The 15,957-nt window shown below is 34.5% G+C and overlaps 1 protein-coding gene across 1 annotated transcript in view; it reads right to left on the bottom strand.

Moving 5' to 3' along the window:
- The window catches only part of Gc (GC vitamin D binding protein), a 42,189-nt gene that overhangs the window by 17,863 nt on the left and 8,369 nt on the right, over positions 1–15,957 (bottom strand). The window contains exons 2-6 of the mRNA XM_020153032.2: positions 7,863–7,932; positions 6,959–7,091; positions 4,411–4,622; positions 3,179–3,311; positions 2,797–2,891 (exon numbers count right to left, since the gene is read on the bottom strand). Of these exons, the coding sequence (XP_020008621.2) occupies positions 2,797–2,891; positions 3,179–3,311; positions 4,411–4,622; positions 6,959–7,091; positions 7,863–7,932 (643 nt within the window). The remainder of the gene's footprint in view (positions 1–2,796; positions 2,892–3,178; positions 3,312–4,410; positions 4,623–6,958; positions 7,092–7,862; positions 7,933–15,957) is intronic.

Raw genomic sequence — 15,957 nt, 5'->3', positions numbered from 1 at the left:
CCATTTGTCGGTAGTGGGGCATCTTGACTGTTTCCATAACTTGGCTATTGTGAATATTGCTGCAATAAACATGGGTGTGCAGGTGCCTTTGGAAAAACCTGAGTCACATTCCTTTGGGTATATCCCTAGGAGTGGGATTGCTGATCTATGTTTAGTTTTTTTAAGAAGACTCCATGTTGTTTTCCAAAGTGGTTGTACTAGCTTACATTCCCACCAGCAGTGCATGAAGTTTCCTTTCTCCCTGCATCCTAGCCAACATTTATTGTTGTTGTTGGTTTTGATGATAGCTATTCTAACAGGGGTGAGGTAGAATCTTAGTGTAATTTTGATTTGCATTTCCTTTATGGCCAGGGATACCATCCTAATTATTTTTAATGTATACAGTTCAATACTGCTTAGTATATTCACATTGTTGTATGATGGATTTTTTCAACATTTTCATCTTGTGAATCTGAAACTCCATACCCATTAAACATTGACTCTTCATCCCTGCCTCCAACCCCTGGAAACCACCTTTTGAGTTTTCTTTTATGATTTTAATAACTTACATACTTTATACATATCTGTCCTTTAGTGACTGGCTTATTTCATTTAACATCATGTACGTGAAGTCTATCCATGTTGTAGCATTTCATAGAATTGTCTTTGTTTTGTTTTGTTTTTGATGACAGGATCTTGCTATATACCCCAGGCTGACCTTGAATTCATGATCTTCCTACCTCAGTCTCCCAGGTACTGGGATTACATGGAACTTCAACTATCAATTGGATACTCTGCTTCAAATTCTTTTGAATATGTACCTTGAAACAGAATTGCTGGATCACATGGTAATTCCATTTTAATTTTTTTAAGGAAGTTCCATACTGTTTTCCTTAATAACTGCACTGTTTTGGACTTCCACAAGCAGTGCACAAACATTCCAAATTTCCTTCTTGCTTGCCAACATTTGGTATTTTCTGTTCTTAGTGATAATGACTATCCTAGTGGGTATAAGGTGATATACCTCATTGTGGTTTTGCTTTTCAGTTCTCTTATGAATAATGACATTGAGCATCTTTCATATGCTTGTCAGCCATTTGCATATTTTCTTTGGAGAATTGTTTGCTCAAGTTCTTTGCCCTTTTTAATTCAGTTGTTTTTGGGATTGAGTTATAGAAAATTTTTATGTCTTTTGTATATTATCTCCTTAACAGATGATTTCCAAGTATTTTTTCTCATTATTTAGGTTGCCAATTCACTTTGTTGATTATGTCCTTTGAACAGAAATTGTAAAAATTTTTTTTTTTTTTGCTTTTCTTGCCCATACTTTGGTGTCATGTACAAGGGATTATCACCAAATCTAATACCCTGAATCTTTCCCCCTGTGTTTTCTTTGAGAAGATTTATAGTTTTAGGTCATACATTTAGGTCTTTAATCCATGTTTGAAGTAACTTTTGTATATGTTATAAGGGAAGGGTTCAACTTCATTCTTTTGCATGTGGAGATTCAGTTTCCTCTGCACTATTTGTCAAAGAAACTTTCTTTTCTCTGTTGTGTTGTCTTGGCACTCTTGTTGACAATCATTTTGTAATATATTTAAGAGTTTACTTCTGGTCCTCTATTCTGTCCCTTTGGTCTATTATATCTGTCTTCACGCCAGTATCCTACCATCTTTATTATTGTTTGCATTATGCTTTGAAATAGGGAAGTTTTAAGCCTCCAACTGTGTTAGTGTTAAAGAGTGTTTTGACTTTTTGGAGTCCCTTGATATTCCCTTGAAATTCCCTACTAATTTTAGGATGGTGCTATAGTTTGGATCTGGAATTTCTCCCAAACGCCCACGTGCCAAATATTTGATCCTGGGTCATTGTATTGGGATGTAGTTCAATCCTTAACAGATGGGGCCAAATTGGATGGTCTTTATATCATTGATGTGTGTCTTCAAAGGTGAGAGTGGAACAACAACCTCCCTCTCTTTTTCTTTTTTCCCTCCAGCTATGAGGTGAGCACTGCCACATGCTATTGCCATGATGTCTACCTCAGGTCCAAAGCAATGGGGACAACTTATCATGGACTATAACCCAAAATAAACCCTTTCTCTTATAAGACAATTATCTTAGGCATTTGTTACAGCAATGGAAAGCTGATTAATACAGATTTTTCTTTTCTATTTCAAAAAAAGTTGTTGGGGTTTTGTGAGACATTGCATTGAGTTCATAGATTGCCTTGAGTAGTATGGGAATTTTAACAATATTCAGTGTTCCAAGCATGTTCTATATTTTTCATTAAATATTCTTTTACAAAATAATTTTGAAAAACTAATATCTTTTGTATGTATATACTATAATTGGGACATTTTCTCTTCTAGGAACATTTATAAATCTTTTTCTTATTAGAAATATGACAGGACTATTGTGTAGCTTAATCACACAAAATGTTACTCTTTTGGTACAAATTCCTAGGCACTAATGTAAGTGTAAAGTAATGATTAATTAATATATATAGTGGTTTTATGTTATAAACTCCTGTATTCTACTTGGCAAACACACTATCTCAATGTACAGGAAAAACCAAAGGAAGGACTAGAGAAAATGTCCTAAATCCTCCCTTTAGGGGAGATGGCCCAAACAATGTATGCACATATGAATAAGTGAATAAACAATAAAAAAAGAGAAAATGTCATTGAGCATTTGGGTAGTTCTGTAATAGACTATGTTCTATGTTTTCTTCTATAAGCATCTTTTTTAGAGAATGCCAAATAGGGATAGATAGTGAAGAACCAACTTCTAAGCATGATGATGGTACTTAATCTTTACCTGAGCCTTGATTTCTCCTTTCCATAAGCAGCATATTGTGAACAAACTCTATTTGACATAGTAGTAAGAAGTGATAAATGTTTAATCTGGAGTCTCTAGAAAACAAGTAAGAGAATCTCATTAGATGACCCAAAGCCATTGGAAACATGTGTGCAAAATAATAAAAATGGATTTATTAATTTCATGACTTTTTGATAAACAGAAAACCAAAGGAACATATTAATATCTACTTTCCAGGATATTTTTTATTTTTCAATTAATAAAATGCAAAGGAGGAAATCTAGAAATTTTTTCAAAATCTCAACTTCTACTATTATTTTAAAGGAGCCATTAAAAGAAGAAAAATAGCATTTAATTGTATAATAAGTAAAATAGGACCTACCTCCTTCAAAAAGCATACGGTTGGGCTTGCAGAGGTACAACAGGACCCTACCATAGAGAGATAACTCTTGGTGTAACTTATTAACAGTGGCAAAGGAGCTTGTCCGTAATTACTTGAATATTCATACAAAAATCTGTGGGAGAAAAACAGGATTGATCAAAAATTGTAGGAAAGCAAAACCTACTTTTCCTAAGTATTTTGACTGAGAAAGGATATTGTTATACTAATTTATAGTTTTAATCCCCAAAAAGTACAATATTACTGGTACTCTTAAGGAATATATATTTATGTTAAAACATAGGTTCTTTAATTCTCATGTGATCTTCTTGAAGGTGGGGATCATTTGTCCTTTCATTTACCTATTGTCTAGAGAAGTATATCACCCATGGTAGCTGCATATTGAATTAATTATAGTGAATGCAATTAGTGGATTTACTCTTCATTATCGATCTCAGATTACTTTTCTAGCCAATTGCTACCTACAAGTTTACTTATTTGCTGAGTGAATCATTAATTTTTAGGATCACAAGTCCCTATGGATCTGTGATCTGTGGATTTGTGGACAAAAAATCTTCTCTGAAAATTTATAAGAATGGGCAAGCCAGCCAATTTTTGTAAACTTATATATTTTTATTTCATGAATTGACTTTTTCATAATTTTTGTCTATTTTTATGACTTTCCAAAACCAACATAATCAGAATATAATATAATCAGGTTCTTTATGCATGTTAAACAACAGGAAGGTTAATGTTGCATGTTATGTGTCATGTTATAGCTGTTTCTGAAGATTTATAGGTGTGAGGATAAAAAGTCACTTGATTCTGTGCTTTACTGGAAAGCAGGTTTTTAAAAATGCTGGCAGCAATAAAACTGCTTCCATCATATGGAGCAAGCCAGGATCCCTAGCATGAAGGGAATCACAATAGGGGCTATAAAATATCTGGACATATGTCAGGTCAATAGGAGATCCAACTGATTCTGCTGCAGATGCTAGAGCTAAGGTTAGTGGGTGGGAGTCCGGGAGAGTTGGCTTAATCTCTATCTGAGAAAGGCATTTACAATAATCAGCACTAACAGAGAGATGGACTGTCTTGGTGAGAGTCAAGTTCCCATAACTGGTAGTTGTTTGGGTTGCTATGGAAGAAGTGTTTGTATAGAGTATGGGATTAGATTAGATTTATATCAGATGTTTTCATTCCATAAAGTTCTATTAATAATGAAAACAGCTTACTGGTCAGCAAATTCCTTTGGATCTTTCCTGAAAGTCTCACAGATCTCATTGTTTGTTGGCTCCACATAGGTGGGAAATTCTTGTGGCTGGTGATTTAGGGCAGCCATGCAGAGTTTCCGCTCCAGGCCCTCTTTGGTACAGCACTCAGGAGTTCCTGGGTGCACTGGGAAAGGAGAGTCACTTTCACAGGACTTGATAGACAGCGCTGTGGTCTGGAATAAGAGAAGGAAAAAAGGGAAACTCTGTAAGTTTCTAGGCTTTTAGCTCTCCATTCAGTACAACATCTTAGTCTATAATTTAAACATTCCTGTTAGTAATCAGGTGTCTATATGAAAGCTCCATGATATGATTTGTGAACATGAAAAATTGCATAATTATAGCTATAGGCAAGTATAGGCTCTGATTTATGATAACAGGTAACTCTTCTCAAAGTAGAACAAAAACCAAAGCTATTGTTAATGCATGGACCTTGTTTGTCTGACTTCAGTCATTAGAATTTTATCTTCTAGCCCAGCGTATCTCCATGAGGCTGAGAGATTTTAGCATCACCGAAGATGAGAGGGTCATCTGAGAAAGTGACACTATCTCCCACTTGCTTTCTGCTGCAATTAACCCAGGAGAAATGAGGACCTCCTTCTCCCTCCTGATCCCCCTTTTAAAATGATCAGACTCTTGGCAAGTGATTGGTTTAATTTTCTGTATTGGTTTGCTTCTTGTGGAACATTTCTGAAGCATGCTTTTGCATCACAATTTTTCACAGAGTTTATAAAAACAAGTAATGCCAATGATGCACAACCAAGAAATTTGATTCAGTAGGTAAAAGATGGCCTGACAATGTTTTTTCCCAAAGTTTCAAGATTTATTCTCAAGTGCAGCATGAGTTAAAAATCACTGTTGCACAGTAATTTACCGCCTTGACACTGCTACTCTAATACATTTGGGCAGATGGAGCATCACCAAAGCAATTGTAGCAACAAAAAAATGTTATTTTTGGAAATAATTTGGTACTTGAGATAAAACTATAGAAAATAAATAGACATTTTAGAAAAAGATTAGAAATTTTCAATATGGAAAAATCACTTAGGCATTTATGTGGGAAAAAGTAATTGATACCCTTACACTTGTTTTAAATGTTAGCTATCTTTTTAAGGTAAAGCACCTTAAGACCTTTTCTATCAGTGAAGGAAACAGGTGATGAATGAATAAGGTAAACTAACTTTTTGTATATTGGGCTTTTAGAATTTAAAAATTAAGACTGTATTTTTAAATTTTATCTCTCTTTTCAAACAATCTATGTTTTCTTTTCATTTATTTTCCTGGCAACTTTTTTTTCTTTCTTAAAATTATCCTCTTTCAAATAAAAATAGAAAAGTGTCAACATTTAAGAAAATAAGTGCTTAGAATAAGTACAAGAAAGAGGAAGATGTCATGCAAAAAAGTCAATGTTATCTCTGTTAAGCGCCACAATTGTAGAGAGATCACAGCTCTGTTCAAAGTATAAATTAGCAAATACATGAAGCAAAATAGAAATTAAATTAAAATATGCTTTGTTATTTTGACTATGGTTGATAATTTGATGCTTGTTTTCCTGGAGGTGATACATAAGGTCAAGTTGAAATGACAGGTATTTATGAATTTGGGTTTAAAGCAAGTGTTTATAAAATTCTTGGAAAGTAAATAAGGGCCAGATAAGGCAATAAATGCATAAAAATATTCATTGTGTAGCACATATTCTAATTAGATCTTTGGAGCACTGTGTCTATGGGCTAAAGAACTTGAGTAGAAAGATTGTGTGCAAATGTCATTTGCAGCAGGTCTGATGACTGTGTTAGTAAACTGCTGAAACTACCCAGGCTACCTTTTTTAGTTACTTTCTGTATTTTTAACTCTGCTATTTTAGATTTTATTACTCTATATTATACATGCATATACATGTGTACATGTATATTATGTATGTTATATATAACTAATATGCATGTCATATATAAATTATATGTATGTCATATATAGATGTATTTTTTGTAGTATATCTGTGGGGGAGAAAACTCAGAACCTGGTTATGTATATAGAGCAATTTCTGAAGCCCCTCAAATAATTTGAGATCAATAGTACATTATTCTGTGGCAGTTAGTACCAGTTCTGATATGATGATAAAGGATTTTAACCTAAAAAGCATGTGTTTAAATTATTTAAAGAGGTTCATGAATTGATATTTATGAGGTTCAAATTTACAGTAATTACAAAAACATAGGTTTTAGAGTCAGATCTGTATTTAAATCCTATACCTACTTCTCACTAGTAATGTGTATTTAGTAAGTCATTAAGTTACTTTAACCCAGTTTTCTTATTCGGATGGTGTAGAAATCATGAGTAAAATGGACTCATTATGTTAGAATAAACCTGATATCTAATGATAATAGGCTTCATAGTTCCCTAAACTAGGAGTAAGTGGAATTGGTGTCTAAAGTTTTTCTAGGATCTGGCATGAAAGCGTGTTTTGGCTCCCCTTTCTGGGCCACTGTAGAAATGGCCAGCCACATGCACTTACCCTGGCATCATAGCAGTTGGGGTTGGCGCCTTCAGCACAGCAGTCTTCAGTCAAGGAGACAACTTCCTTCACGAGCTGGCTGACCTGTTCAAATGTGCCACTGGCAAACTTTCTGCTGTAGAGGATTAGTGATCTGAGGGGGAAAATAAGTCAATATATTAATTAGAGTTGAATTTTTTTCACATTTTGGTACATATTAAAATATATGGTCTATTCAATTTTTTTTGTTATTGCTGTACTGTGCGTATATTGTGACATATACAAAGTTCTTATAATATAACACAGTAGAATTCACCCCCTTCATCATTCTCCCTTATTCCCCCCATGACCCCATTCCTGGAATAGTTTCAACAGGTTTCATTTTTTCATTTACATTCATGTGTACATACTATTTCCATATTCATCTTTCTACACTGGAATATTTCAGACATTTAATATTTATTTGGCTAATGGAAATGACATGAGGTTGAAATTAAAAAGATTTTGTTCCAAGAAAATTTATCTTGTAAATAGAAATTGGACCTGGAAGGTCCATCAGCCTAGCCTGATGTTTGTTTGGAGCCTTCCCAAAGAACCTGTACATATGTCACTGCCTTTGTTTGCCAGAGTAATAGAATGTACTATTGTATTTTAATTTATCTCAGAATTCCACGCTTACTGTCTTGAAACTTACTTGTAAATTTACTGGTGACAAATTCTTAGACCATAATAACCATAGTTCAACTGTATCTTCAACTGTCATTCCTTTGCCTGACATCTCTACTCACAGTGGCCCTGGAGCCCTATCTTCTTCATTTTTAAAAGATCAGTTCAGTCCTGAACTGTGCTGAATGGAAATGACCTTGCACTTGGTTTCATTCAAGGTCAAGGAGCCCAGAGAGTTGAGTGGATACTGCATACTCACAAAGATCTGAAGTCCTCTTTTCCCAAGATAGCAAGTTCCTTGCAGACTTTATCCTTTTCATAATCTCGGCCTAGGAATCAGAAATAGAAAATGTGTTATTTTCCCTTTTAATGAATATCACATTAAATGTATCTGTATAAAATGATTGTTCACATGATCTATGGCAAAAAAACATTTTCTCAATATTTATATGTAGTTTTACTTTTGAGGTGTCTTTGAAACAAGAGGCCATGATTTTTAATGTTCTATTTTATTAGACAGCATGGACAAAAGGAGAAAAAGTGAACTAATATTGAGAGTAGATCAAATGATATTGTTAACTAGTGAATCAGAATTTATTTATACAAAAATCATTCTCTTAGGTCCCCCCTTTATAACAATGTTAAGATGGCACAGTTTCTCCTTCCCTTCCTTCTTTCCTTTCCTCTCTTCCATCCCTCCCTCCATTCTTTCCCTTCCCTCCTCCTCTCTCTCCACCCTTTTTATTGTCTTAGTTTCACCTAAGGTTTCAACAGAAAAAAGAACAAAAAGTAAATGGAGGATGGGAGTGGTGGCTCAAATGGTGCCTGCTTTATAAGCATGAAGCCCTGAGTTCAGACTCCAGTCTCACCAAAATAAAAATAATAATAACAAAAAACAAATGGAGAAATTTCTCCATCTCAAAGAGAGGGTCCAGTCACACTAATGCAGTACTTGAAAGAACGTGTGTGAGAGTAAGTGGTGCCACCCTTGTTCTCTATGATCTACCTCCAGACCCCTTATAAGGGAAGGCCAAGTATTCAGCTGGGGAAAAGATGGAAATTAGACAAAAAATATTTTTGGGAGAAAATAGTGTTCTAAGTCTGGATAACAGTGGGGAGTGCTTTCCCTCACTTCAAGTGTAGTGAGAGCATCTTCAAGGAAGCCACTCAATGATTTTGAGACATGGTACCTGAAGTCTGGGGTATTATGGAGAGGTGTCAGAAATCTAAAGGGGATGAGGGCTGGTAGTGAAGTCTAAAGAAGAAAGGAGAAGACTGTCAGTGGAAAGCAATGGTGTGGTGAATAGATCTTATGTAGACAAAGCAGGAGAGCAAACTGACCTGGATCCATCTTAAATATTCCCTACATTCTACCCCAAAGGGCTCTCTGGAGGACAGTAGACAGCCAAGATTGAGACAACTCTGTGGGGAGGCAAATGATTTAAAAATCAGGATTCTAAAGGGAGTCTTAAGTTGCCAGCTGACTGTGTGCCTTTCCTAGGGATCATGGGAGAGATTGCCAAAGAACTTGCTAAGAGAACACATTGGCTTTAAAGATCTCCATAATCCAAGGAATGACAGTAGCCCTCCATGCTGCCATGGAGTTAATTTTCCCTGCTGGTGCCTCTCCTGTTAGCTTTTTCCTCCCTTGTGTTAGCCCTTTAAGGTGCCAGAAGCAGCATACAGAGTAGGAGGAAAGAGAAAAGGAAATAGGCAGAGGAAAGAGGTAAATGTCCAAGTTTGTCTTTCCTACCACAGGACTAGAATAGGGCTGGCTTGAAGAAGCAGATTTAACTTTCAATGAATTGATGTATATTGAGTATTAAATACAACCAGACATTCTCATGACTTAAATGAGGTTGTTATTTCAGGGTTCAAAAGAACTTAGGACCTTTTTGTTATTTGACAGCGAACAGAAAAATCATGAAGCCTCATTATCAGTTCATTCAAGCAGCAGGGAATAGCTACTTCCCCCTGGAGAAGATGGGTTCTTTACTGATCATGAGAGTACTTGTTCAACATACCTATTACATGTGTCATAGGGTAGTCACATGGAAGTCAGTGTTTTCCTTCCCTGATTCATCATTTACACAAGTAAGCTCAGGAAATTCCCCAATACCCTGGGATGCTACATCTTTTGAAGAATTGTAAGAATTATAAGAATGGCCTAGTCTCTGTTCTAAGTGGCTTTAACTTTTTGTGATTTATCCTCTTGGCTTTAAATATTGGTAACGATGGTAACTACTGGCATGTATTTTATCCTAAAGTTGTCCTCACCTCTCTAACAGTTACAGTTCTGGGAAGACCCAGTGTGACTGGGTGGAAATTTTTGTTTTATGGTTTGTTATGGAGGTGGTGATGGCTGGATACCAATTGGGGAACTTTATTCAGTTGCTGTTTTTTGTAAAAAATTCCTTTTATGATTGGTAGATTTATGATGGAAATTACTTGTAGAGGAGGTTGCTATAGCACATATTTTTTTGGATGGACAACCCAAAATAGATTTCTAAATCAGATGTGAGAGATAAAAACATTCTAAAACATCACCTTGTAACAAAGAATCAACTCAAATAAATGCCATCAAAATCCCATACAAGGTAGAAAACAACCCATGTATTTAAACTATCTCTATCGTGGAAACTTGGACAATGCAATAAAATTGATAAGGATAATGGTTAGTAGAATACAAAAGGCCACTTGTAACAAACCACTGCTGTGTCTGAGAACCTTTACTTCTAGTACATTTTCTGAAATTTATTGATTAGTTTACAAGGCTGGATATTGAAACAGGTTCAAAAGATCAAGGTAAGGCATAAAGTTTTCATTAATCATTAATGGTACTTGCTGGAACTGAAGAGTAGAATGAGGAGGGAAAGAATACAGGTTAGAACTGTCCTCATTTAGTGGGCAGCTGTACTGGAGGATGTCAAAAGAGTTGTTTCACATTAAACCTAAAGTGCAACTAGGAAAATTAACTGCAGTTATAGGGCAATAAAACTTATTCAATGTAATGAAATGATTATAACTGTGGCTAATTAAAAATGAAATGATAGCATTTTGAAGAAGTAAGTTTATTTTGGCACTGAAAATATTGAAATAGATTTAAGTAACACTATATATTAAAGATTGTCCTCAATATCTTTAAAATTACTTTCCAGGGATTACATATTAGTCCTATTAAGAAATAGTAAGAGATTTTTAGAAGTCTTACCCCCCCATGGCTTACAGTATTTTAAGCCACAAAATAGCTCTATTAAGATTTTTTTTCCTTTTAATGTGTAATGAGCTAACTCCTTTTAATCAAGTCTCTCTATAAAACTGAAGAGGTTATTTTGATTGGTACTTTTATTGTGGCAATTCAGTAGCATACAAAGTGAACTCCTGCATTCAAATGGGGTACATTTTGAGAAACATTTAGTTTGTAACCTTTCAGGTTCAGATTTCTTATTTTAGTAAAGAAGTAGGATTTCATTTCATGTGTCATGGGAAAGTAGTATAAGTGAGGGCTACAGATTATCCCTTGTTAAATAGTTTTAATTAAATCTTGGGCATTATGTACTGCTTTAGTTAGAGTGCATAATGATAGAAGTGGGAAATTAGATGGACTGCTAAGGCTTGAAGTGGTGTTGGAGCCCTTTTCCCTGGAATGAAAAAATGTCTTGGGCATGAGAAGCATGACACTGAAATCAGAATTAAAGTGTAAAAGTAAACTATTCTTATGAAAAAATAACCTGTAGAGGAAGATGTACCATGATCTTCCAAGTGAATTACCCCAAGTGTGTTTTGGACTAAAAATTCATTTATCCAAGAGACAATATCTAGCACAGAAGGCTAGATATGTTAACCATTTTCTCATCTTGCAAAAAAGATCAAGTAAATCCTAAAGTTAATTTGTAACGTAATTATCGCAAAGTGGTTCCTCATTCCAATGGAGCAAAATTTCTTAGCATACAATAGTTGTACAGGAGGCTACATTGTGATATTTATGTATGTGCTTACAATATATCTTAGTTGGATTTACCCCCTCCATCATTCTCCCACTTTTCCCCTCCCCACTTCTTAGAACAATTTCAACAGGTTTCATTCTTCTAGTTTTGTATATGAATATAAAATACATCCACCATATTCATCCTCAATCACCCTTTCCTTATTCCCACCCCTTCCCACAGGTACTCACCCCCAGAAAAAAGCTATTTTACCCTTTTGCCCTTCATTTTTGAAGATGTATATTGATGGTCCAAGTGGGTTTCACCTTGGTACTTCAGGCCTGTGTATATCATGCTTTAATCAAATTACCATCTGTCACTTACTCTTTTTCTATCACCATGCTCCTCTATTATTCAGCAACTTACAGACAGTACACTATATTATATTCATATATAGACAGGCTGTTTCAATATTTTTCATTCTCTAACATTTTCCTTCCCTCTATAACCTCTGTAGTCCCATCAGACAGACTCACTAATACAATTTTGCTTTCTCTTTCACTGTACATATGTATGTGTATATATATGTGTGCGTGTGCTCATATATGTAACTATATACACATTTAACTGATAGGTCTAGCTTCCACATTGAAACACATGCAGTGGAAGCAATGCTAGAAATCTCTCTGCATAGCTATTCTTATCTCAAACTAGCAAAAACATTATGTCTTTCTTATTATTGCTTATATCTTCTCTTCAACAAAATTGGAGAAGAGGGCAGAACAGGTTCTGCCTGGAAGCAAGGGGTTGGGGAGGAGAGGAGGGGGCGGGGGACAGTGAGGAGAAATTGCCCAAACAATGTATGCACATGTGAATAAATGAATTTAAAAAATTAAAAAAAAAGAATGAAACACATGTGGACTTTGACTTTTTGAGCCTGGCTTACTTCACTTAACATGATGTTCTCTTGTTCCATTCATTTACCTGCAAACAACATAATTTCATTCTTTTTTAAATGCTGAATAAATGTCCATTGTGTATATATACACCATATTTTCTTAATCCATTCATCAGTTGTGGGGCATCTGGGCTGTTTCCAAAGCTTGTCTGTCCCTGCCTCCTCTGGGGAAAGGGGGAAGACTTGGAAATTTTTTAAAAAACACCAAGTGAACTCACTCTGATTCATAGAGTTAAATTTATGTCTCATAATGAATTAAAAACGATATACTCTGACCTTCAAAGTGCTGTTTGGTTATAAAGAGGTTGACTTGGGCTTCAATTTGTGTCAGTCAGTATTGGCATAATCTTAGTGCCTATTGTGAAAACATTTTCACATCAAATGACCTCTCAGTACTAGATGTTTACAAATTTTATTAACACAATTTTTGCAATATCATGACCAATTTTCATCTATATTGTGAAATATTCTGGTAAATTAAGTCTGATGCTGGACTTTTGAAAACAAATTTGATTTATTTCCAGGAAAAGTTTATTGCTTCATGCAACTTACCTCTCCCTACCAAAGCTGACGATATTCACTCATTTGTGCAATAGATATTTTTTGAGGACTTTCTCTGTGCCAAGCAATAGGTTCAGTATGAATGTGAGTATACAAGGAAGACCAAAATGGATATAACTCTGCCTTCATGGGACTTTTGTTTTACTGTGGAGAGCCAATGAGGTATTCGCTGTCTTAGTAAAAAGTCTACTAAGAAAGTAGTTTGGATACTTCATCATTGTTATAATCTCTCACTAAACCCTAATTTGGTGCCTTGAGAAGCTGTTCATATACCAGAAGCAATGAATGGATCCTAAATAACACTGACTTGAGCTCATGCTTTTATAAGCTGCTAGACTGTCTCAAATTGCTATTTTCCCACTGTGTTCTGAAAAATCATGGGCTTCTGCAACTTTGGTAAGTATTTTATATTTTTGCAATTTCATTAAACATTGGGCTGGTTTAGGAAGCTTCCTAGTCACTAGATATTGATACAACTCTAGAAACATACTAACTTTTTAAGCATGTTTTGTCTTAGAGGATAATACTATCAGAATTCTGTTTATGTTATTAAAAGATTCATTCTTATACATGCCTTGTTGAAGTTTTAATCTATGACTGCCAGTCCTGGAAAATTGTTCATTCTTTTTTTTGATACCCCACCCCCATTTTGAAAACTAGTTTTTAGGGTTTGGCACAGAAAAATCGAAAGGTAAATAGGTTGGTTGAAAGTCTCTGTCAAGTGCTTTGGTCTCAATAGAGATAAGGACTTGAAATAATAACTCACTAGTCATTCTAACTGAGGTAAAGTGGAATCTCAATGTAGCTTTATATGCTTGTATGAAAAGATCCCAATGAAACCACTTACTTTGTACAATTAATATATGATAATAAAAAGAAAAATATTAAAACCATAAAAAACTTACTAGGAATTTGCTGACAGATTTTATAAAGGAGGTCAATGCTAATTATATTCTCTTTTACATAGAACTTTTTATTTTCTATGAAAATTCTTTCTGGGCAAAGGTTCTATCAAAATATGGAGGTCTTGTCACACCATGTGTATTTTTAAAAGCCAATTCATTAAGAATATATTATGGAATTTGAAGAAATTATCATTCAGTAAGGACAGTAAAGTTGTATTTTGACACTATATTACTTTGACAAGGTGATAGAAATGGGAAGTGGTGGTAATTCTGCTTTAGTGGCTATCCATACACTAAATTAAAACTTTAGAAAACATCAAATGGATTGAAATAGTTAACATGTAATACCTGAAACTATATAACTACTAGCAGAAGTCATAGGGGAAAAATTATACAGTATTGCTTTGGACAGTGATTTTTTTATTACTTTGAAGGCACAGGCAACAAAAGCAAACAATAAATTGCATCATATTTAAAAACTTCTGCATAGCAAAGGAAATAATAAAGTAAAGAGATAACTCATAGAGTGAGAGAAAATTTTCACACTGTATGTATGATAAGGAGTTAATATCCAAAATATATAAGAAAATCAACTCAATAGCAAGAAAACAAATAACCAAATTTAAAAAATGGTAAAATGATTTGACTAGATATTTTTCAGAAGAAGACATATAGATGACTAACAGGTATATGGATAATTCTTAACACCACAATGAGCTGTCACTTCACACTTACTAGGATGACTATTATCAAGGAGATGAAAGGTAAGTATGAGGATGTAGAGAAAAGAAAACCCTTACACTGCTGGTGGGAATGTGAATTATAGTAGCCATTACGGAAAATGGGGTCCTCAAAAAAATTAAAAATACAACTACCATATGATCCAATAATACCACTACAGGGTATATTCAATGAAATTGAATCAGTGTGTTGAAGTGACCTCTCCCATGTTCATTGCAGAATTATTCACAATAAAAGATATGAAAACAACCTTAAGTGTCCATCAGTGGTGAATGGATAAATAAAATGTGTTATGTATACACAATAGAATATTCTTCAGCTTTATGAAAGAAGGCAGTTATGTCATGTGCAACGGTGTGAGCCATCCTGGAAGACATTACGCTAAGTACAATAAGCCAGAAACAGAAAAAACTCACATGTGGAATCTTAATAAGTTGAACTCATAGAAGTACAGAGTGGAGTGATGGTTACCAGAGTCTGCAGGATGTGGGCGGTAGGGGTGGAGAATTTATGGTCAAAGGGTACAAAGTTTCAGTAAGGCAGGAGGAGTAAGTTTTGAAATCTCTTGGGAAGCAGGATGACTTTGGTCAATAATGATGTAATGTGTATTTCAAAACAACTTAGTGAATTTCCAATGTCTCACCACTAAAAATGATAAGCAGGTCACGTGATGGACATGTTCAATTGACTTGATTTAATCAATCTACATCGCTGTGTGTATAAGCATCACATTTTGCTCCATAAATTTATTTAACTATGACTTACCAATTTAAACATAATTTTTAAAAACTTCAGAAAATGCTGGGTAAATGTGATTTTCTTTCACTATTTCCTACTAATATGCACATCTAACTAGTTATTGAAGTTATAACAAAATAAATAATACAATCTAATGGCAAAGATAAATTTTGTGTGTTATTTATATCTGTATCATCACAATTTTTTAAAAGATCCTCATTTAAGCACATTTTTTAGCTTTTATTTGTTTTATTTTTAAGACAAGTTCTTGCTGTGTAGCCCAGGATGGTGTTGAACTTCTGATCCTCCTACTTTAGACTTCCAGTGCTGGGATTGCAGGCATGTACCACATGCCTATGCTCATTTAAGTGTGCATTAAGTCTAATAGGTTACCATAAATTGCATTACTGTGCATATGAAAATGTTCTTCTAAGATTGGTAACCATTCTTCTTATAAGAACTAGATTTGTATATATTATTTTTTAAACTCTTTTTCAGTAGGATACCATGTATATTTTGATACAT

This window comes from Castor canadensis, chromosome 9, assembly GCF_047511655.1.
Source record: "Castor canadensis chromosome 9, mCasCan1.hap1v2, whole genome shotgun sequence".
Taxonomy (NCBI): Eukaryota; Metazoa; Chordata; class Mammalia; order Rodentia; family Castoridae; genus Castor; species Castor canadensis.
The sequence above is the reverse complement of the archived record's forward strand: the minus strand, read 5'-3'. Positions and strand labels throughout refer to the sequence as shown.